The sequence below is a fragment of the Megalobrama amblycephala genome, linkage group LG9 (genome assembly GCF_018812025.1).
Source record: "Megalobrama amblycephala isolate DHTTF-2021 linkage group LG9, ASM1881202v1, whole genome shotgun sequence".
In the NCBI taxonomy this organism is placed as follows: domain Eukaryota; kingdom Metazoa; phylum Chordata; class Actinopteri; order Cypriniformes; family Xenocyprididae; genus Megalobrama; species Megalobrama amblycephala.
The window spans coordinates 10043185-10068535 of NC_063052.1; the positions used below are offsets into that span (position 1 = coordinate 10043185).

Here is a 25351-nt window from a genome sequence, read left to right on the forward strand (position 1 = left end):
TCAGGTCGCAGTCTTTATGTCAAACGGGTCGGGTCGGGTCCGGAATTAAATTAGTGCTGCTGTCAGATAACGGGTCGGGTGTTCTGTTAAGTAATGCAGATATAGGGCGGGTGCAGGTTTTACCAAACAGGACCCTTGCAGGACTCTCCAATTTTTGCAATTCAACACTATTTTTGGATTTCTATTCAATAAACTCAAAAAGAATACACAAGAGAATACATCCAAAAATTTGTAACTTTAAAAGGTATTAAAGGTGCCATAGAACGTCTTTACAAAAGATGTAATATAAGTTTAAGGTGTCCCCTGAATGTGTCTGTGAAGTTTCAGCTCAAAATACCCCATAGATTTTTTTAAATTATTTTTTTTAACTGCCTATTTTGGGGCATCATTAACTACTGTATGCACCGATTCAGGTTGCGCGGCCCCTTTAAATCTCTCGCTCCCTGCCCTTCCGAGCTCTCGACTGTAAGTGCAGTTATACAGTGCATAAACAAAGTTCACACAGCTAATATAACCCTCAAATGGATCTTTACAAGATGTTTGTCATTCATGCTGCATGCATGCATCGATTCCTGTGAGTATAGTATTTATTTGGATGTTTACATTTGATTCTGAATGAGTTTGATAGTGCTCTGTGGCTAACGGGCTAATGCTACACTGTTGGAGAGATTTACAAAGAATGAAGTTTTGTTTATGAATTATACAGACTGCAAGTGTTTAAAAATGAAAATAGCGACAGCTCTTGTCTCCGCGAATACAGTAATAAATGATGGTAACTTTAACCACATTTAACAGTACATTAGTAACATGCTAACGAAACATTTAGAAAGACAATTTACAAATATCACTAAAATATCATGATATCATGGATCATGTCAGTTATTATTGCTCCATCTGCCATTTTTTGCTATTGTTCTTGCTTGCTTACCTAGTCTGATGATTCAGCTGTGCACAGATCCAGACATTAATACTGGCTGCCCTTGTGTAATGCCTTGAACATGAGCTGGCATATGCAAATATTGGGGTCATACATATTAATGATCCCGACTGTTATGTAACAGTCGGTGTTATGTTGAGATTCGCCTGTTTTCCGGAGGTCTTTTAAACAAATGAGATTTATATAAGAAGGAGGAAGCAATGGAGTTTGAAACTCAACGTATGTCTTTTGTGTACTGAACTCTTATCATTCAACTATGCCAAGGTAAATTCAATTTTTGATTCTAGGGCACCTTTAAAATCAAACTTTAAAATCTTAAAATTGTCTAGAAAGACTGTATTTAAATGATGAATATTCCTACCGGTGGTCCTGGTAACCCAACCCCGGGCAGTCCGGGAAGGCCTGGGCGGCCTGGTTCCCCTGCAAGCCCTTCTGGACCGACTAAACCAGGAACACCCTGTGAATTAATCAGAGCTGGGAAACACTGGCTGTGCATAACAAGCACTAAAGATAATTACAGCACAAAACTAGAGTTCATTTATAGTATCCCAGAAAACTGTTAAATGAATCCCAAGAGGATCAGTCCATTTTACCTTTTGTCCTTTAGGGCCCACCACACAAATAGGATTAGCTCGACCCTATGACAGCCAAGACCAATAAAAGATCATTAGCTTGAGTTCATCTCGAACACTGGCATTAGCAGTATCACTCTGCTTACATAACAGCCCTCTAAAAGGAATCAAACAAGTCAGTTCACCGACGACTTGAGGTTTAGATAAACAGTTTAAAGGCAAATTCCAAGTATGCATTAGCCAGCTCGGCCATATTTGCCATCCCCTTAGCATGCTTTGTATACGGAATAGAAAAGATTAAGCATAATACGACCCGGCTATCCATTTAAAAGAATCAATGAGGCTGCATTGATTTGTGGCTCTTTGTTGGCTTATGTAATCTATGCAGCATTAAGAAGATTTAACACCCGAAGAGATATCTAATGAAAAAAAGGCAGCAGTGAGTATATGGGTAAGAGTCTAAAACATAATGCTTTTCGCAGAAGAGCACTCTGAATATATGGAGCCACTTTAAACAATATAAAAGGAAAGAGACTCTTAAATCCTTGTAAAATGAAAATAATGTGCACAGAGACGTAGCGTGTATGCGATGGATTACATAATCGTTCATGATTTTTTGAATACGCTCCTGTAGCGAGACACTGAAATATTTCAACATGTCTGAAGGAGGGGATCTAGAGGCATGTACAATGTACTTAAAGTAGGTCATAAATATGAGCATGTTTCAAATTGTAGTCACTAACATCTTTGCCTGGACTTCCGGGGGCTCCGATGTCTCCTTTCTGCCCTTTGTCCCCCTGAGTACGTATATGAGAGAGACAGACAGACAGAAATGGAGAGAGAAGTAAGTGACAAGCTCTAACACGCATACACATCATACCAACATGGTGCTGTCTTCCTTTACCTTTACTCCTATTGCTTCCCCCCAGTTGGCAGCCAGACCCTGAAACATAAGAGAATGAGAAATGGGTGAATCAATAGCCAGAAATAGTATCAAGATATCCCCTCTGCCTCAGTGAATCGTGTTGAACAAAAATTCGATCGTCCATCTCTCTCTAAAAGACAAGGTTGGCGCACACACTTACCGACTCTCCCTTCTCTCCTTTCGCCCCTTTAGCACCTTCTAAGCACTAAAACACACAGATACAGGATGTCACCCAAACAACTAGTTCACATTCCGTGGAGTCCAAACATCTGAGACCACAAAGAAAATCTGGGATTGATAATCTACTTTAAACCTGGAAACAATACTAAAATAATACTAAGACTCGTGGCAAATTTAGCTCAGTTTACTATGTTGATAATCTAATATATCTACAGTATAAACATACAGGACCTAAAACTAACTTTTTGCCACACCTGCCAGCAGCTGGTGACTTAACAAAATTTACCAGCCACAAATATTGTTTTACCAGAAAACATGAAACCATGAAACATAGATTAATCCTTATTAAAGTTACAAAAGTTATTCAGTCAAGAGCAATACGTGATTGTTTTTTGTCTTTTGTTGTTTGATTAACATTAAAAACACAGACATCAGAAGGTTTATTAGGCTGCTGTCACTTTAAGAGCTAATGCACAGATCTAATCTACTGTTACACAAGCGTTTTATTTATTAACTTTATGTTCACTTAAAGGTGCACTGTGTAAATTTTAGGAGGATCTATTGACAGAAATGCAATATAATATACATAAATATGTTTTCAGTGGTGTATAAAGACCTTTCATGATGAACCGTTATGTTTTTATTACCTTAGAATGAGCCATTTCTATCTGCATATCCTCAGCATGTTTCTACAGTAGCCCTAAACAGACAAACTGCAGAGTGCGTTTCATCACTATGTTGTTGTTCTTCTTTTTAATACGCACAAAGTAGAAGTAGTAGTTGCCTGGTTTGTTAGAAGCAGAGATCGTTCTTTGTTAGAAGTAAGAAGAATCCTCATTGCTTGACTGGCTACTCTCTGCTGTCTTAGAAGACAACATCTTTGTCCTGTGTCAGACACCGTAGCTTTTCTATGTGCTTCGAAATGGAGGGGTGGGCGCCGTTGGTTGCAATTCGCAACCTCACCAATAGAAATTTAGACACTGCACCTCTAAGACAAAACTGACTATGTTTAGAAGGATACTTGCCAAGATGGGGATTTTGACAATTTTGTTTGAGCATGTCTGTTCAAGTGCAAGAAGACGTGAAAAATAGCTCAATTCAGAATTTGCACGCTGCCTTTGATGCGGCTTTCTGGGCGCGCACTTCAGATGTTTGCACACAGAAAACTCCCCACACAGTGAGTAACGAACTGAGTTCCCTTTTGTGTTTTCTTGAGCTTGAATATTTAAATTGGCTTAAAACTTAAAACAAGGCTTAAACTTTCGTGACAATGCAACACTGCCCCGCAAACTGTCCCGAGCGTCATTCACATTTGTTCACGTTCATGTTCAAACACTGTTTCAACACCGCTTTGTACTTAGCGGGTATTAAATTTTAAGCACTGTATGTATGTATGTATATATATATATATATATATATATATATATATATATATATATATATATATATATATATATATATATATATATATATATACTTTAAAACAGGACAGTTTATTCATAACTAAGGACCAGTCTGTGCCAGAAAGGTTATTTTCCATGCAAAAACCATATTGACTCACTCGTCCAGGAACTCCAGCACCAGTACAGTCCAAACCCTGTGAAATCAAACATTTTATATGAACATTTTAAGGAACAATATCACATATACTTATACAGTAATAGTCTTGCTTTTGTAATGCTTCATATCAGTCCACATCCTGAGGACACTTAATATTGTCTAAATGCAGGGTTTTTCATTAATGTTATTAATATATTAAGAGATAATGCCAGTAATAATGAAAGTTGAGTAGTTGGCCAAGCTGGATCACTGGCACAGAAGCTAGCTCCTAATGAGGCATTTGTATAATATGCCAAAATAAACAGCTCTGTAATCATTTATTCCCAGCAAGCCTGGACAGAGGATTTTGCACACAAACATACTTGTTCAAAGATTTACATTCCTTACCCGCTCTCCCTTCTCTCCTTTGAAGCCTGACTGACCCGTATAAGCCCTCTTGGATAACCTGCAATATACATTCAAGAATTCAATGTACTGCATGCATATAACATAACATCACATGAACCCCCTGTGAAAAAGACAGTGCCAAGATTTCAATTTTGTACATGCAAATATAGAACAGAGCATGTGACGTGGTGGTGAAAGCCTTGATCAATCCTTGACACTGTGCAAAAATATCTGGCACTGCCCAAAAAAAAAATCTAATCTGGCAATGCAAAAATGCATTAAGAACACTACACAGTGAGTGCATGTGGCTTTGCAAGTGCATTGATAGCTGCTTCTCATAAAGTTCCTCCAAAGTAGCAGAAAGTCTGGCCAACCTTTAAACATTCATACTTTACAAGCATCATAAATCCTTGCCAGATTTTTCAAAGACATAAATGCATCTCTTTCCAAGGGCGTGATAACACTGCACGCAGCACTCATGCACACTCATGCATGCAAATCCTGCTGCCTACAAACATAGCCATTATACATGCTGCGCACGACGAACTGAATGTGAATACCCACACTCGATTCCTCACTGAGCAGTACACAGCCTGCACACTGGAAAAAAGAGAAAACCTGGTTGTTCCTATCGATGACAAGTATGATTTTGATATAGTATTTCGCTCCACTCTACTCTCATCCAGCTTTGCCTTTGACGTTGTAACATACGTTGGCCTGCGGGTGGCAGTGCAACATAACGTTAATCGGCATGGGAGTGCAGAATCGGGGGCGTGCGCACGAGGACCACTTCTGCGTGTCATTTCAGCTTGCCGCGGTTCTCTCACGAGAGACAAAGATCAATAAGAACAGAAGACTCCTCACAGCAATGCTCACCAAAGCCAGCTGCACAGCTATAATGGAGGGGGGCACTGGAAGTGAAACACTAATAAATAACTGTTAGTTTTTAGCGGAAGAGCACAATTAAAACAAAATCTACAACCGTCGAGTCCTGCTCAGCCAACAGGCGGTTAACGCGCATTGATGTGGTGAGGTAAGAGAGAAGAGGCCCGTCTCTGTGCCGCAGCTCTGAGAACAGTTGGCTGACGCATTGGGCTGATTCATTCTTTCCAGAGGTGCACACAGAAGAAAGCAACATGATGGAAATCAACTCTTTGGGATTTTCACGCACTCGCTCTGTTTGCATGAATCAATAGATTTATATGCGAGCCTACTGTATATTCTACTGTTAGAGATGATATCATTTTAAGAGAGTTTGTGTGTCTGACCAATTGTGCACTCACTGTTTACAAGTCAAGCTCAATCAACAGCATTCGTGGAGTAATATTGATCATCACATAATTTAATTTCAACTTGTCCTTTCTTTTCTGTAAAATGTGGGTTACAGTGAGGCACTGTAATTGAACATGAAGTAAATGGGGCCAATCCTTTAACGTTAATATGTTCACTGTTTAAAGTAACAAAGTAAACTCAACAAAAATGAGACAACAGCAAGCATTTATTATAGAAAGCATCAGAAAAGCGTCTGATCATAACACCATGGGTATGTTAGCACGAGCTCTGCAAATTAGCACGTCTTCATATCACTTTAGATTGCTTAAAATCAAGCAGTTTTACAGTATCAAACATGAAAAACAGTGTTATGCTGCGTTCACACCGAACGCGTCTGGGGCGTCTGAGGCGTCTGATTTACATGTTAAGTCAATGTAAACGCGCGTCTAGGTGTCCTGCGGACGCTTGAATCAATTTCTAGCGCGGCGCGAATCGGCCGTTGACGCGCGAATAGCGCGGCGCGAATTGAGCGTTCACGCGGCTGACGCGCGAATTGAGCGTCTGACGCCCAAACGCCCGAGTTGAAAAATCTGAACTTTGGCGTAAATTCGCGGCGCGTTAACCAATCAGGGACTCTGCTTTCGTAGTAACGTGTTTATGATGTGATCAGTGGTGGAGACCAGAACAAAGATCTCGCTGTGTGTGTGGCCACCCTGTAGCTCTATGATGTCTCATTATATTTAACTCGAGACAGGAATAAACCAGGACCTTGCCTGGAAGAGAATAAGCGAAGAAATCGGACAATCTGGTTAGATGTAAAACTTTTTGCATGATTTTAGCCGTTGATAGCCCACCTTCTAGCTAGCAAAAGTCGGCCGGCATAACCGAGTTAAATTGCCGAGCAGGTTTCCAATTGACGAGATTATTGTTGCGTCCCAAATGACGCACTATACACTATGCACTTATACACTATGTACTTGTGCACTATGCACTCATCCATGTAGTGCGTGAATTGTATGAGGTTATTTTGTCATTTAACAACGGAGTCCGATCCTCCCTTCCCCTCTGCTACGTAATTAAAGCTGCGACAGTTGAGTGCACGAAGTGTCCAACATTCCACACTTCGTTTTTTCCGTTAATTTAGTGCACCATCCGGGTATTTAAAGTGCACTTTTTCTTTTTGGAATTTTCAGTGTGAACGCACTACTGCACTATTTTACTTAAAAACGTCATAGAATAGTGCACAAGTACGCGAATTGGGACGCACCTTATGTGTTTATTCAGAGGATCTGTGCAGAAAGAGATGAAAGCCCCTCCCATGACGCAAATTCGCGTCTGAACACACTTTGTTTAGACGCGCGAATTGAGCGAATTTTACGCGCGTCTGAAGCGTCTGACTTAAAAATGTTCAAGCGTCCAACTAGACGCGTCTGGCGCGAATTTGACGCCCCAGACGCGTTCGGTGTGAACGCAGCATTACCTCAACAAACTCAAACACACGAAATGAGTCAAAGACGCGTTCGACGCTAGTGAAGGCGGAGCCTCAGCGCACACCTCCTGTTACGTTATCGTCACGGACCAATGGTAGTACGAAGGTGTTTTGCAGCAGAAGCAACTTTTCCTGAAAGTTTGCTTTGGCAAGCCATTTCGAACTTTCAAAAAGAACACAAAACGAACTTCGTTTTGGCCTGATTTTGTTCAAAATGACGTCACATCAGTTCGTTCTTCGATTTCGTTTTAGGTATACCGGGGCCTTAATAGTTTCGTTCATTTTCAGAACCCAAATGAATATCTTTTTGATGAAATCTGAGGGACTTCTGTCCCTCCATAGACAGCTACACGACTACCACTTTGACACTTCAAAAAGTTCATAAAGAGATCATTAAACTAATCCATATGAATAGAGCGGTTTAGTCCAAATTTTCTGAAGATACTCAATCACTTTTTATGATGAACAGACTTCATTTAGGCTTTTATTCACATATAAACATTGATCAGCAAATATAAATAAAAGCTCAACCCGAATCTGCTTCACACGTGAGAACAAACCTCTTGCGGAAGCTCAAATGTGCTGTGTAAAGCTGGGTGCACACTGCGATTTATAATAGCCCACACAGCAAAAGAACTCTGCGGCGGATCGGCCGCGGAGGTATCACGGCTTCCGGACCGTATCCACGAACGGACGCATATCGGCGTCTACTTGCACGCAGTGAAGGATCCGCAACGAAGGCGGATCGTGGACCCGCCATGGCTCCGCGCTGCATCCGCGATTAAAACCTTACCTCCGCGGCGGGTCCGTTTGGGACCCTCAAATTGATACAAGCGTTACAGTAAAGGCACGTGCGCGTCCTCGGATCCGACATGGGTCCGCTCAGGATCCGCTGATTGACAGTAGAATTTACGGCGCCGCCCGGAGGCAGAACTGATCCTTTGGGCGGTGCCAAAACGAATGTGACAGTCACGCGGGTTTGGTGACTTGAATGCGGATCTGCCTAGGAGTCTCCTGCTGTGTGGGAGTCCTTTACGATTGTTGCTTGTCACACTGTACAAGCATGGTCCTCATGTCACACTGTGGGATCTCAGCTGTCCAATATGTCAGACTGTACGACAGTTAAGACATGTTAAAAACGGACACACGCTTGAAATCTTGACCGGAGTTTTACATCATCGACCCACACACATTTCGGTGACAGTGAGCTGCATTACACGCAGGACTGAAATGGTTACTAACAAAGAAATCTCTAGCGTTAATTTTGATCATGGCTTGTCTTGAAAAACGAAGACAAATTGACGTTTGTCGTAGAAGTCACACTGCAGGACTGTGCGCCAAATCTTCTGACACTGCCAGAATTTCGTCGGAGGTAAAATTTTGATTGCAACAGTCATTAATCGGCTGTCGGTGAACGTCAAACTAGCGATCAAAGACTACAGATTTTTGCCTAGGATTATAGGAATCTTTTAGGATTCTCAAAATTTGTCTCAGACGAACAAATCGTAGCCAAAATCGCACAGTGTGCACCCGCCTTAACATGAGAATGAACCTCTTTGGATTTCGCATGAAATGAGCTTCCGTTTACCACGTCCTCATGTCCATTTACCACGTCCTCATGTAATAACATGTATCATAATAATGATACATGCTATTACTAATACACATCAGTTGTGGTAAACGGAAGCTCAAGCATGTTGATGAATGTTTATATATGAATAAATGCCTACATTTAATCTGATAAAACAATCAGGTCTCTTCAGAAAATTTGGACTAAAGATTAGCTTTACTATCTCTTTATGAACTTTTTGAAGTGTCAAAATTTCAATTACATAGGCTGTCTATGGAGTGACAGAAATCTCTCAGATTTCATCTTCATTTGCATTCATAAGAATGATGAAAGTCTTACAGGTTTGGAACAACATGAGGGTGTGTAATTAATGACAGAATTTTTGGATGAACTAACCCTTTAATTTTGTGTGAAAGAAAAATCACATACTGGCCTTTTCTGTGTAAAGTTGCATCCAACTTTTTTTTTTTTTTTTTTTTTGCAACACCTAAAAGCCTAAAATGGCTGTGAAAAAGATGAGAACAACTTTAGTTTTAATTGAAGAATTAATGTAAATGCTTTTATAACATAAGCTTCAGATTTCTGCTATTAAATTGAATATTTATATATAACATTTTTATTTTATGTATACTTTTAGTAATATTTCAGTTAGCTCTCAAGGAAAGGTTTTTATTATTTTTTCATCTTATATTTTATTTATTTAGTTTACAATATTAACACGGATCTACAACAATTTGGGACAGGGCCATTGACCCATTGTTTAGCTCTGTGAATCATACCAAAACCACAAAAGCCCCACTTGCATCCCACTCAAATACTGGTATTTTCAGGCATTGCAATTTATTTGAAAGCAGGTAATACCTTTTCTATATGAGTCATAAAAGATGAGTGTTGAGTGGGTGCAGAGAGGGCGAAAGGTGTCAAACGAACAGGAGTTTTGTGTACGAAACATGGGCGGTATTCTTGTATTGTGTCAGGAAGCACATTTAGCAAGCAAAAGTATCTCTAGATCCTGGTGTACCATCACACAATATGATCTACTATCAGTAGTTAATTATCTTATATATGTGTTTGTCAGGGTCAGTGTCAATGTTCTTCCCACGGCAACTCAGCACGCAGCAGTTTACTTACAAATTAAACTGCATTTCTAGCAATTAGGTGGAATCTGCTGGGGCCGCACTTCTTTTTGTCAAGTTTGGAGCTTCATAATTGGGATGGTCTGTTGCTATCATGGCAAATAGAACTAATTTTTCTGTTGACTTAATTCAAATAACTTACTTTTTCCGCCAGTTCCTTGGATCCGAGGATTGCCTATAGAACATAAAAACAAAGAAATGGACAAAAAAGATTAGATTTTCATAACCAATATATAATTTCCAAGTGAGAAAAACAGTTTCACCATGGACATCATTTGAACCAAAGAGAGACTAATAGTAATTTAAATGTTAAGATAAAATTCTGCATGAAATAAGAAACCAGTTCAAGCAGATGTGATTGTGAGCTTTTTAGCTTCTGGTAACGATCGTATGCGAGTCTAGTTCCGGGGGAAGAGTGACCACTGACTCGATGCATGACGTACTGACGCACACGGACGCACAGTGGATAGAGCAAAGCAAAACACCAGTCAAAAATTGGAAGTCTAAAACGAGAATTTTTAGAGAGAAATGTCGAAGGAGCTTGAGTTTGTCTCGAGGCGTCTACTCTCACCTAAGCTTATGCTACGTCACACGTCATACATCAGAACTCGACTCTCTCGTGAATGCACAGACGTTACCGGAAGCTAGTAATTACAGTTTGAAAAGTTATAATTATGGATATTTTTCTTACAAAAACACATCGCCTCACGTCAGAAGGCCTTTATTACTTTTATGATGGATGGATGCGCTTTTTTGGGCTTCAAAAAAATAAAAGGCACCATTCACTCCCATTATAAAGCTTGGAAGAGCCAGGATATTTTTTAAAGGTGCCATCTAAATGAAAAATTTAATTTACCTTGACATAGTTGAATAACAAGAGTTCAGTACATGGAAATGACATACAGTGAGTCTCAAACACCATTGTTTCCTCCTTATATAAATCTAATTTGTTTAAAAGACAGTTGGGATCATTAATATGTACGCCCCCAATATTTGCATATGCCAGCCCATGTTCAAGGCATTACACAAGGGCAGGCAGTAATGTCTGGATCTGTGCACAGCTGAATCATCAGACTAGGTAAGCAAGCAAGGACAATAGCGAAAAATGGCAGATGGAGCGATAATAACTGACATGATCCATGATATCATGATATTTTTAGTGATATTTGTAAATTGTCTTTCTAAATGTTTCGTTAGCATGTTGCTAATGTACTGTTAAATGTGATTAAAGTTACCATCGTTTCTTACTGTATCCACGGAGACAAGAGCTGTCGCTATTTTCATTTTTAAACACTTGCAGTCTGTATAATTCATAAACACAACTTCACTCTTTATAAATCTCTCCAACAGTGTAGCATTAGCCGTTAGCCACGGAGCACTATCAAACTCATTCAGAATCAAATGTAAACATCCAAATAAATACAATACACACATGATCCGATGCATGCATGCAGCATGCATGACGAACATTTGGTAAAGATCCATTTGAGGGTTATATTAGCTGTGTGAACTTTGTAAATGCACTGTATTATAGTCGAGAGCTCAGGGGCAGAGAGCGAGAGGATTTAAAGGGGCCACACACACTTAATCGGTGCATAGTTAATGATGCTTCAAAATAAGCATTTAAAAAAATTAATTAAAAAAAATCTATGGGGTATTTTGAGCTGAAACTTCACAGACACATTCAGGGGACACCTTAGACTTATATTACATCTTGTAAAAACTGGTTCTAGGGCACCTTTAATATAACTCCGATTGTGTTTGACTGAAAGAAGAAAGTCATATACAGCTAGGATAGCTTGAGGGTGAGTAAATTATGGGATAATTTTCATTTTTGGGTGAACTATCCCTTTAACTATAAGAAAGGGGCGGAGTTTAAACAGACTAAATAACTATGTCACCAGAGAGAAGTCTGTCGTTTCACATTAAGATCGAGTTACCACATTTTAGTTAAAAATGATGAGCACAAATAATAATAATAAAAAAAGATACATAGGCATTGACGAATTGTTTTTTAGAGGTTTTTAACAACTGATACAAAGAGAATTCAGAATGAAATAACTTTAGTTAGCTTACTGCAGCTGCAGTTTCAGGAAACATAAAGAGAGATTACAATCACAGATTTTTAGGGGTGACTGAGAAGAAAGACAGAAGAGCTGAAGCCCCCTAAAAAGGGTCTAGCAATGCCTATGTATGTAAAACACCATCTCTCACTCCTCATTCTTATCTTACAAAGTTCTGCCTGATGTTGGCGCACTCAAGTGTTTGCTTTATATAGATCTGTTTGTATTGTCATATTACTCTTACGGTGAGTTTTGTCAGTATGATCAACAGTGAATGAGACTCTTATGAAAGAGTGCAAATGGGGAGGAGAACTGGCAGGAAAAGAGAGGGGGAAGTGCAGTGAGGAGGAACATGATTTGAAAGAGAACATCAGCGACAGACAGAAAAACAAAAGATGTGTTTGTGGAGCAGATGTGAAAGTAAATACTTGAGTCATGTCCGAGCAGGGAAAGCAAACACAGCATAGGGAAGGCTGATCAGACTGGATAGGCATGAAAAAGTAAGGAGAAATCATAAAAAAAAGAGCATGCAAGAAAAGTGCTCAGTACCTAATCTCCAGTCATACCCTGAGATCCAGCTTAGAAATTGCTGAGAGCGCATACATGCACACACAAACGCTAAAAACAGGGTTCCGCAGAGAACACGAAATGGACATAGCGTCCATATAGCTACAGGCTTGCACAGGATGGAAGAGAATTATGATGACCTGTTCCAAAAACCCTGGTGGAATGAGCGCATGAATAATGCAGAAAACTTTGTTTAGCTGTAGCCGTGCAGCTCTCAGCTCATGAATTTCTCCCTGACGGTGAGCTCATTGGAAAAAGAATGTGATGACATAAGAATGCTGTGCTTTTAAGGGACTTTAAAGTGGGGTGGTTTGAGGATCTGGGTAGGAGGAAGGGGTTAACGCAGAAGTAGGCTAATGCTAGCAGCGTCCTACACAGCCTGGAACACATTACAGTCCGTCGTAAAACACAGACTGCTATGCTACAAGACAGTAACCCGGGTCGGGGGAAACATGGGAGCATGTGTGATTTTTTTTTTTTTTTTAATTCTTTTAAAGGGAAAGGCTGGAAGTATGTGTTTAAGTTCACAGCTGTGGTCTATCTGGTTAAGACTGTATATGGAAGAATTCCTTGAATTAACACAAACACACTCACACAAAAACCATAATTTGTGCATGATATCATGCACACGTAGGCAAAACATAGCAGGGTTTTTTTTTTTTTTTAAAGTAATGCAACTGCAATTTATTGAATTGTAACATTTTATTTTACGGGTCCATAATTATACTGTACTTAAAGGATTAGTTGATTTCTGAATGAATATTTCCTGATAATTTACTCACCCCCATGTCATCCAAGATGTTCATGTCTTTCTTTCTTCAGTCAAAAATAATTAAGGTTTTTGAGGAAAACATTCCAGGATTCCTCTCCATATAGTGGACTTCAATGGGGTTCACTGAAATTGCAGTTTCAATGCAGCTTCAAATGGCTCTACGCGATCCCAGGCGAGGAATAAGGGTCTTGTCTAGCGAAACAATCGGTCATTTAAAAAAAAACCAAAAAAAAAAACATATACTTTTTAACCACAAATGCTCGTCTTGCACTGCTCTGCGATACGCCACGCATTACGTTGAAAGGACACACGTGACTTAGGCGGAAGTACTGCGGTATATAGGGTGAAAAACTTTATCTAATTTTCTCCTCCAACTTCAAAATCGTCCGATATCGTTGTTTCACGCGTGACCTTTGTAATGTGATTGCATCATGTGTGCGGATCGCAGAGCTAGTGCAAGACGAGGTTAAAAAGTATATAAATTTTAATTTTTTTTTTTAGAAAATGACCGATCGTTTCACTAGATAAGACACTTATTCCTTTTGAAGCTGCAATGAAACTGCAATTTGGACCTTTCACCCCGGGAACCCCACTGAAGTCCACTTTATGGAGTTTAATCCTGGAATGTTTTTCTCAAAAACCTTAATTTCTTTTCGACTGAAGAAAGAAAGACATGAACATCTTGGATGACATGGAGGTGAGTAAATTATCAGGAAATTTTCATTCAGAAGTGAACTAATCCTTTAAATATTAACACACCGTTAGTTAATGATTAACTGAACACATAGTAAAGGCATATTATCCATTATTTATGCAGCAGTTAAGCTTTAACAAATTAGTAATTAATAATTATAGGAATAGTTGGCCCTTAGGCTACGTCTACATTAATCCGGAAACATTTAAAAACTGAGTTTTCATCTAAAAACGCTCCCCATCCACACTAGCATTTTCAAGCCTTTTCAAAGAGTTGCTCATCCACACTGAAACATCTGAAAACGCTTAAATCCCCTTACTGCGCATGCATAAAACATACTAAAAGCTCACAAGATGATGAAGAGAGCAGATATAATAAAGTTCTCAAGCTATTCTTCTGGCATGATCATTTTATGAACATATGATAACATCACTCACTGTTGCGCCCAGGTTGCACACAAAATCGGGTTTAAAATGCAACTGCATCATGGATGAGCATTTATATTGTGCAACAATGTTACACTAAATAGCAGGCACAAACATGCAGGCTCGGTATAACTATAGATATATATGGGTACAATATGAGTCACATGACTAAACATGCATCATCGTTTTCAAATACTTCCGTTTTCAACATCCAAACTACAACACGAAAACGGCATTTTCAAATGTATCCACTTTTGAGAGCATTTTCAAAAAGCTCAGTTTTCCTTGACAAAAACGCCGCCGTCTGAGTGTGGACGGAAGGCCAAAACTGAGAGAAAAAGATGCGTTCTCAAACGTAAACGTATTAGTGTGGACATGGCCTAACATTAAAAGTCATCATTTAATCACCCTGGTGTTGTTCTAATGCCGTATGCCCTTAATAATATTATTCATTTTAGGGTGAACTATCCCTTTAACTGAACATATATTATGGACATATTATTATTTATAACTTATCAAACATTTGAAGGATAAATAAGCAGAAATAAGACAATAATTAATGTCGAATGCCTTTAGATTACTAATTTAGAAAATGATTCCTGTAGTGTATAAATCGTGCCATGCTGTCTAAATTCAGACAATTGCTCAATTTGGCAGGCATGGTCAAACATTAATTTGTTAGCACTGCTAACATTTTATCAGAGGGATGAAATGAGAAAATACCGAGACAGGACGTGGCATGAAAGCACACAAAGTGATACATCTAATGTGTACCAATGGAGCTAATTCCTCTGTCAGTATGGCAGCAGAGATTAAGAGCATTTACACCACAAGATCAAACAATTTATATAATTTCCACCTCAAATGTTCTACTGTTCTTGTGACTCTGAGAGTGATTGATGTCGAGATGTTTTTCCACACAAAGTGGGAGTTTAAGAACAACTACATATTTGTTGTATGTGTAACTGTGTGGATGTAACAAGCTGCTTTGAGTGTGTCTGGCTCTAATACAGAGCCCTCTGGATGTAATTATGTTGCACGTGTGAGTGTATACCAAACAATACACGTGGCAAGTAGAGAAGATATGTGACCAGCTGGAGACTAGCTGAAGTACCTTCACCAACCAGCTTTTTATTAGCCCTGCTAATGATCATGACTCACTGCTGCCAGGAGAAACAACAAGAGCAGCCCACACCAACATCACTGAGAAACTGCTGATGAACTGTTTTTTCAGGGGAAAATAGCATCCAAATATCTGGTCTAAGTAGAAGTTATTGTTATATGGAAAAGACTGAACTAAGGTTATTCCTGGAGAAGGTAGAGACACAGAAACGTGAAATGGTGCGATGGGGTCAGTGAAATTGTGTTTACTCATTGCTGCTGATGCAAACTTCAGCTCTATGTCATACAACTTTGGTAGAGCTTTGTTTATAGTGTATGATTGGCTAGCAGAAGGATTGTTTTAAAGGTACAGTTCATCCAAAAATGAAAACTCTATCATTTACTCACCACTATATTCCTCCAAACCAACATAATTGTTCTTTTTCCTTGGAACACATGAGGAGGTTTTTAGCCGAATTCCAGAGTGTCTTTTTTATAATTTCAAAAGTCATGCTGTCAAGTCAAAAAAAAAAAGAATTTTTTCATATTTTTGAGAAAGAATGTATTACTAATATTAGTATTAGTAGTATTATAATAGTCGATCAAAGAAATTTGAGAAGAGAAGAAACTTATTTGGCCAAATTTTGACATGCAAACATGCAAACATGCATAGATCAAAATTAAAAGGGATGAAAGATATAGAATGTACTGAATGACAAATATGCGCTATTATTAGGTGCCTAGGCAAGTATTCATGCAGAGTGTGGAAGCTAAATTAGGACCGCAATTACGGCATGACATGTTTAACTTAACTCTCTATAGGCGCATCCAATTAGAGACGAGTCAGCATCATCAACTTCATCTTTTCAGCCAACACTGAGTTTATTAATAAATTATTAAAATGTTCAGAAAGTCTCCTTTCTGTTTTTTCCGAGACATTTATAATCATTACCTTTGCCGGAGCGCTGCGGCAAGCTTTATGCTTACACTTGAATGCTAAATTTTTAAAGGCTTAAGTTTTAGTATCTCTCTGTAATGTAGAACAATGATAGCAATGTTACATATACAGGTGCTGGTCATATAATTAGAACATCGTGAAAAAGTTCATTTTTTTATTGTAAATTATTTTTAAAAAAGAAACGTTCATATATTCTAGATTCCCTACATGTAAAGTAAAACATTTCAAAAGTTTTTTTTTTTTTTTTTTTTTTTTTAATTTTGATGATAAGAGCGTACAGCTCATGAAAGGCCAAAATCCAGTATCTCAAAATATTATAATATTTCCTAAGATCAATCAAAAAATGGATTTTCAAAACAGAAAAGTTCAAGTTCTTTAAAGTATGTTCATTTGTGCACTCAATACTTGGTCAGCAGCACATATTACAGCATCAGTGAAGTGCGGCATGGAAGTGATCAGCCTGTGGCACTGCTGAGGCACTATTGAGCCTTCAGATCATCTGTATATTGTTGGATCGACTGTTTCTCATCTTTCTCTTGAAAATATCCCATAGATTCAGGGGCAGGCATGTTGGCTGGCCAATAAAGTACAGTAATATCATGGTCAGCAAACCACTTGGAAGTGGTTTTTGCACTGTGGGCAGGTGCTAAAGTCCTGCTGGAAAAGGAAATCAGCATCTCCATAAAGCTTGTCAGCAGATGGAAGCATAAAGTGCTCCAAAATCTCCTGGAAGATGGCTGCATTGACTTTGCACTTGATAAAACACAATGGACCAACACCAGCAGATGTCACGACCCCCCAAATCATTACTAACTTCAGAAACTTCCCACTAGACTTCAAGCAGCTTGGATTCTGTGCCTCTCCAGTCTTCCTTCAGACTCTGGGACCATGATTTCAACATGAAATGCAAAATTTACTTTTATCTGAAAAGAGGACTTTCGACCACTGTTCACTGTCCAGTTCTTTTTCTCCTTAGCCCAGGTAAGATGCTTCTGATGTTGTTTCTGTTTCAGAAGTGGCTTGGTAGTCCTTTTCCTGAAGATGTCTGAGTGTGGTGACTCTTGATGCGCTGACTCCGGCTTCATTTGACTCATTGTGAAGCTCTCTCAAGTGTTTGAATCGGCTTTACTTGACAGTATTCTCAAGCTTGTGGTCATCCCTGTTGCTTGTGCACCTTTGCCTACCCAATTTCTTCCTTCTAGTCAACTTTGCATTTAATATGCTTTGATACATCACTCTGTAAACAGCCACCACATTCAGTAATGACCATCTGTGACTTACTCTCTTTGTGGAGGGTGTCAATGATTGTCTCCTGGACCATTGCCATGTCAGCAGTCTTCCCCATTAGAGTGGTTTCAAAGAACAAGAGACACCCGAAATTTATACTGTAGGGATGGTCATTTATTGAAACTCAAATGTAAATATTCTAATATTTTGAGATACTGGATTTTGGACTTTCATTAGCTGTAGGCTCTAATCAACAAATTAAAAAAAAAAAAAAACTTTTTCACGATATTCTAATTATATGACCAGCACCTGTAATATTCTTTCTCAGCCCTGAGACTCAAACCATTTTCTGATGTCACCTCCCCCCCAGTATATATTTAAGTATTTAAATTAATATCATAAACATGCGACTAGTTGACTAATGGCTTAAATGAACGTCTAATAGTCAACTAAAATCTTTAGTCAGAGACAGCTCTATATATAATATAATATAATATATATAATATAATATAATATAATATAATATAATATAAAAAAAAAAAAAAATGTGATTCTATGATCTGTGCAGTTTTTGTTTACAAAGCCTTAAAAGAAACTATACATTTTATCAACTTAAGTATTAATGTGCAGTGAGAACACATCCTAAACTGGAGATGATGGGCCAAAAATTCAGTTTGCATGCAAAATTCCCACTAAAAATAGGAAAGCGCAAGAAGGACAAGAATAAAAAAATTAATAAAAGAGCAGTGGAAGCAGAGAATGTTTGATTTCAGCACTGCTACAGCCCACTGGGCATTGTTCATAAGAATTTACGTTCATTTCCAGTTTCTGCAGAAGAGCTCATTCAACTGCCTGCTAGTGGGATGCTTAATGGCCACTAACTGTGTCATTTTATGTCGAATATATCAGAATGAGAAATATTTATCAGCCTACATCACATCTTCATCTCATCTCTTCATCTATTTATGTGCTGTAATGCTGCCGGGATGAACCATTCATGTGTTCTAACAGGGGAAATATACGAAAAACTCAACTGGATGCTGCACATTAGTATATTATTAGCATATTTGCCTAAAGGGTAAACCTGGTAAACCTATTCTAGAAAGATCACCTCTCTGGGCTTTAGACGGCATACACATGGGATTTGTTCTGTTTGCACCATTTTAAATTATTGGTTAATATGTACAAATGCATTTGATGGATGTCTTTGGTCACTGTGTATCTGTGTTGCTTTTTTAAAATGGTGTTGAACAATTCAGTTTCAAGAGGCCTCTTCAAAATATTCCATTCCACTGCATTCTTGTTGCTTATGAATGCATCCTGTTTGTGCGCCCCCTTAATGGCACCCACTGAGAGCAAGAACTGTGCGTCTTCAAACCATCTCAAGATCAGATCCCACATTCAAGAACTAACAAACCCTCTCTTAATTTCTGTAAGATCTGTTCATTAGAGGCCCTTGCACACTTTCAGTGGCTCATGTTCAAGTGCAGCATCGAGAGATCTTGTTGCAAACTAATGAGTTTATGTGCTGTATTTCAATAATAACATTTCTACAACCTGTTTTTGGTTAAACAGGTTTTAATTGCACAAGATTAAGAATAATTTACCTCAGAGAAGGGACTGGGCACAAACTCCACCTGGTTCTCTGCAGCTCTTCGACTCTTGGGAGCATCTGGTGGGCACTGTGGAAGCACAGAGATCACAAGTCAAACCAATTTGATTATTGTTGTTATTGTTAAAGTCCCCTTATTATGTTTTTTTCAGATATTAACTTTCATGTAGTGTGTAATATAGCTGTTTTTGAATGTAAAAGGTCTGCAAAGTTTCAAAGATCATAGTGCACGATAAATGGAGTTAAATTATTCTGAACTGAAACAAGTCGTCAGTAATTCATGAACCTATCCATGAAGCTATGTAGGTTTGTAACAAATTTGAATAATGCCAGCCTGTCGAGGAGATGCTGTTTTCTGTGCTGTGAAAGCAAATCCACTTTGCATGCACTTCCAAAATTTTCACACGTTAAAAAATAAATACGACCTCACGTTGTATCAATCACTTTTGCACACTGCCTCCAAAACTTTCGTCTGTCATAAAAAAATTCGGATCAGGTTTAATTTTCTGTGTTTTTCGCATCTGTAGCAATAATTTTGAAAGGTGTATTGACAATTCAGAGCCACCGTCCAAGCGAATGCCAAAATCCAGAATGGTGCCTGACAAGTTGATCCACTTCGTCTCGCAGCACAAAGTACTGTATGATAAACAAAGTGCGGAATACAAAGAGACGGCATGTAAAGACAGATTGTGGCATCAAACTGAGCCACTGACATCCTGAAGTAAAATTTGAATTGCTCCGGTTAACCCCCCGCACCTCCTTGATAAGGAGGTGGAACTGTCCTTCCTCTCTACGCAATCTCAGGATTGGATGGACCCAATATTTCCTCTTTATTTTCACTTTTTTCAAGAAGAGAGAGGACAACAAAATCATCCTCACTGCTTGAAGACTCCATTTTGTATTGTTTTGCAAATATTTTCGCAACAGATTAATACGCATCAGACTCAGTATGTTCTGTGCGTGATGGATTTTTAGGATGGCGAATACGAAAAAACACATACGAAAATTTCAGACTCAGTGTGCAAGGACCTTTACTGTTCGTATCACTGTGTATACAAGTGCTGAGCAAGCCTCCAGAGCCGAATTTCAGATAATGGTAACGGGCGTTTCATTTCTGACACGTGCTGTAAGCGGTAGACCAATCACAAGAGACTGGGCCATCTGACCAATCAGAGCAGAGTAGGCTTTCGGAAAGGAGGGGTTTAGAGAGACCGAATCCTTTATCGAACCGTTTAGACACTGTGAGAAAATGAGTGATGCTACGATGTATATTATGATAAAATTAAAGTGTTTTTTGACCTTGGATACATGTAAACCTATTTTAAGAGACCTCCAAAACAAAATTAGGAACCTTTAAATAGCATAATTGGAGCACTTTAATTAAAACTTTATTTCATCAACTGTAATGAAGCCTAAATAAAATATAAATATTAGCTGAAAAACTTACGAAATTAGAAAGGTTACTGAACTAAATACCTGAAATAAGTTTAGGTTGAAGCACTAAAATGACTAAAATTAAAACTGAAAAAAATAAAAAACAGTAAAACTAATAAAAATGACAAAAGCACAAAACTAAATTGCTAAAACTTAAATATAAAAATAAAAGCTACTTCAAAATATGAATAAATACTATAATAGTATATAAATAATACAAAAATAACACTGGATTTCATGTACTGTAAATCAAGTTATCATGCACACTTCCTGGTATTGATACTTTCAACAAATGTGGTCTTTCAAGACATCTGCGACATCCTTTCCTCTGCATCTCAATATGTAATCGCTGACTCCTCTGCTTTTAAAAAGCCATGCACATGCATTCAGAGGGAAATAGATGCCCTTGTTTCCATTTTAAACACTGCTCGCAGGGAGCTTTGAGCATTCGCCCCAAAACAACAGAGCACAAAGAACTTTGTTGGCTTACATTCACAACAGAATCCTTCATGTTTTAGTCACATGGTTTTAATGTTATTCATATCTTACCTCACAAATAGGCAGCTAACATGTAAAGGGAATAATCACTGAATCATCCTTTCAGACTAAAAATGGTCCATCTGGCACTCAACTAATGATATCTAATAGTTCTTGGCTGTGAAATATCCTCTGATCCAAAATTGCATCAAATTCAGAATACCAGCTCAGAGCTTGCTGTACCTATTCCCATGTGCACTTTCTTTGTCAAATAAGTTTCACAGGTGACATTTCCTGATCTCTACCTTCTTTACTATTCATTCTGTGGGTGGCTGGATGCTTTTCATACAGGCTGAAGTTATCTGTGAGTGACGCATTCCTGTGAGCCTTTTCGATTCAGCAAGTCTTGCCAAAGCTCTGATCAATTCAGAGAGGGGAAACGCACCAAATTCCAAATCCTCAAATAAAGCAGCACTCCCACATCGATGACTCAGGCGCTGTTCCTCCACCACAGCTGTCCCGATGGAAGCTGAGCCGCTGCTGAAGCTTGATCCATCAAGTAAAACTACAACAATGATTTTTTGACAGAAAGAACGCATCCATTCCCTTAGCAAAACATGAGCTTTGCCTCTGCTGTGATCATTGAAAACATGTGCAAGTGTTTCATCAGCTTGGGTGAAATATTTCTTTATAATGCTGGGGGAAAAAAAACTCACCTTTTTTTTTTTTTTTTTTTTTTTACCTTCTGGGTTTTTTACCTTCTACCTATACTTGTTCTGTGGTAGGTTCAATCCATTAGGCTAAACCTATAGATTTAACGGTTTAATTTCCATGCATGAGACAATTCATTGTTAAATGACTCTGTATAGGACTCAATTTTTACAATTACTTTGATGCAAACAGCTTCATATTCAAAGAAACTAATTAAACATTATTATTTTCTCTGACTTACCTGGCTCTCTGACAATTTTTTCTCTTATTTTCACTATTACAATTGGTTACACTTTATTTTAAGGTGTTCTTGTTATACATTTAAGTACTGAGTAATAATATTAATTAAATACATGTACTTACTAAAGTTAGGCCTAGTATTAGGTTTGGTTTAGGGTTAGTTGTATGTAGTCAGGGCCAGTGTAATGCATTACACGTAACTTGAGTTATGTAATCAGATTACTTTTTTCAAGTAACTAGTAAAGCAACATTACTTTTTCAATTTACAACAAAATAAGTTACTTTTTCAAATAAGTAACACAAGTAAAGCATGCATTTCCTTCAAAAGTAATGTAACAAATTACTTTTCATAAAAAGTAACTATTTAATGCAATTAGTTACTTTTTTAGGGAGTAACACAGTATTGTAAAGCATTACTTTTAAAAGTAACTTTACCCAAAAACAGGGCCACATTTGCATCCAGCCACTGTGGTTAGTGGTTTTCCAAAGTTACAAGCCACACTTAGTGATGACACACTTAGTTCACGATACAATACATTAAATATTGGGTTCATGGGAACAAGACGATATTTTGATCCTATTTTTAAGAAAGTATTTATTTCAGTAAGTTGCCAGTGCAACATTTCTAATTTTTGTTTGTTTCTTTTAAGTTTAAGTAATTCTTAATAAGTTGTTCTCATATTTATAGATATTTTACTTTAATTAATAAAAATGATTTTAATAGTTTTATAGTTAACAATAACAACACTATTACTTAAATCATCTATTAAACAACTTAATTCAATGGTTCAGTTGTACAGTTTTTTCTTTTGTGGTTGCCCAAAAAATTAAAATTGAGCCTTTCTGTATCTTTTATGCTACAAAATGAAATAAATTATTGACAGTCTGATTTATCTGACAAATTAAATGCTGATAATGTTAAAATGGCCAATTACTGGACGTCAAATTACAGAAGTGATTTCCTTTTCCTTTTGTTACAGTACAAAACCTACCAACAGCCTTAGATAACATTTTCTATCTTTTGTTCATTCAGTAAACATTGTCCAAACAAGTGTTGTTTTTGCTGTGTACATCTCATTTTAAACTGAAATGGGTACATATTTCCATTATATTGGCCATCAGGCACCCTGCTGTCTAGTATATAACAGTATACAAAGCCATTTAACAGCCCATAATGGCCGACAACTAATAGAAATTAATTCACTACACAAAATAACTTTGATATTTGGCGTAATACCATGTATAAGAGCATTTTCTGGTATTTTTGACAGTATTACCCGAGCTCCAGGTATCTCACAGCAGGCCTCCTGGATAGCCAGAGTGGGGTCACAATACACCATCACTTGCTGGACATCAATCTGAAGAAAGAAAAAGAGAGAAAGCATATTAAAAGCAGACCAAGAAATTGAGCTATTTAAATGCTGGACCCCCAGTGCTTTACATATGACCACTTACATGATCATTTCACTAAGTGGTTGGATTAACAAACTAATTAATTAGTAATGGATGAAACTCGTTTAGGCTACCACAGGCTGTTCTTTTCATCTTTTTTGAGCTGAGTGTGCTCAGTAGAGTTAGCCCTGAAGAGAAGCGCCTGTAGTCTTCCTGTCTCTCATACATCCACAGACACGCCCCTGCTACATTTCCCTTGCAGAAAGGATGCCTAGGGCAAAACCTGCGGGAAGCCGGCTTATAGGAAACATCAACTTCCGACTACTCTATTAGCAGTGTATAGCACTCAATTAACAGAGGAGCTGGAGGCTTCTGCAGTCATTCATCTAATTGACATCCTTGTATTCTAAGCATTGTCCTTTGGAAAAGGCTTAAAATACGGCTTCAATCATTTGTAGGATCACCAGAGTTCCTCACCTCCACAGGGGCAGCATCAGTAGCCCTCATACCCAACAGCGTGTGTCCATTGATGGGCAATTGGCCACGGAGCTCCAGAGGCTTGTTCTCAATGGAGCTGCAGTCCACGTGCAAGGAGGCCGCATTACTCTGCAGGCTCAGAGCCACCTTATGCCAGCGCATGTCCTTCAGGGATTCCACACCCTCACCGCCGAACACGCATCCCACCATGGACCCTTCGGGGTCAGACCCTCTTGCCCGCAGGGCCAGGTTGCCATCTGGACCATTCCAGTCTACTGAGAACTAAAGGAGTATGATAAATAGAGAAAACAAGTGTTTTATTTTACATGTGATTTTGTTGAAGCTGCAGTATAGGGTCCAATTAAGTTTTTTTCCATACCTGTTGGTCATTAATATTTCCTTTAGCCATGTTTTTAATTATTTCATAACAACAAACTACTGTTCAAAAGTTTGGGGTCAGTTTTTTTTTTTTTTAAAGAAATTAATACTTTTATTCAGCAAGGATGCATTAAATTGATCAAAAGTGACAGTAATATTTCCATTTCAAATAAATTGAACTTTCTATTCATCACAGAATCCTGAAAAAAACTAATTTTTCAACAGAAATATTAAGCATCAAAATGGTTTTCAACATTAATGATCATAATAAATGTTTCTTGAGCAGTAAATCAGCATATTATAATGATTTCTGAAGGATCATGTGACACTGAAGACTGGAGTAATGATGCTGAAAATTCAGCTTTGATCACAGGAATAAATTAGATCTGTGATTATAATAGAAAACTGTTATTTTAAACTGTAAAAATATTTTACACAATTACTGTTTCTACTGAATTTCTGATCAAATAAATACAGCCTTGGTGAGCATAAGAAACTTCTCAACAGAAGTGTAAATTATTTAGCTTTTTAATTAGGATATAACATTGTTTCAAGATTAAGATGCCTGTTTTAAGATTACATTTTTTCCTTATTTAACTATAATGGTTTAATTTATGTTCCAAAGCCAAATTTCTCACATAAAGACAATAACTCAAACAAAGTGTTAGTTTTGGACCTTGCTGTAGCATAATAATCAAGCACTAGCTTGCTGTTAAATTGAAATACATGTTATGAAAGAAGGATATAAGAATTCTACACGTGTCACGTAAAGAGTGCTACCTTTTGCACCACCCA

At 38.0% G+C, this 25351-nt stretch overlaps 1 protein-coding gene across 1 annotated transcript in view; it reads right to left on the bottom strand.

Annotated features, from left to right (window-relative positions):
• The window catches only part of col16a1 (collagen, type XVI, alpha 1), a 91866-nt gene that overhangs the window by 43904 nt on the left and 22611 nt on the right, over nt 1–25351 (bottom strand). The window contains 12 exon segments of the mRNA XM_048201530.1: nt 1299–1394; nt 1531–1575; nt 2253–2306; nt 2414–2452; nt 2595–2639; nt 4176–4211; nt 4562–4609; nt 5126–5161; nt 10171–10203; nt 19443–19517; nt 23587–23667; nt 24179–24460. Of these exon segments, the coding sequence (XP_048057487.1) occupies nt 1299–1394; nt 1531–1575; nt 2253–2306; nt 2414–2452; nt 2595–2639; nt 4176–4211; nt 4562–4609; nt 5126–5161; nt 10171–10203; nt 19443–19517; nt 23587–23667; nt 24179–24460 (870 nt within the window).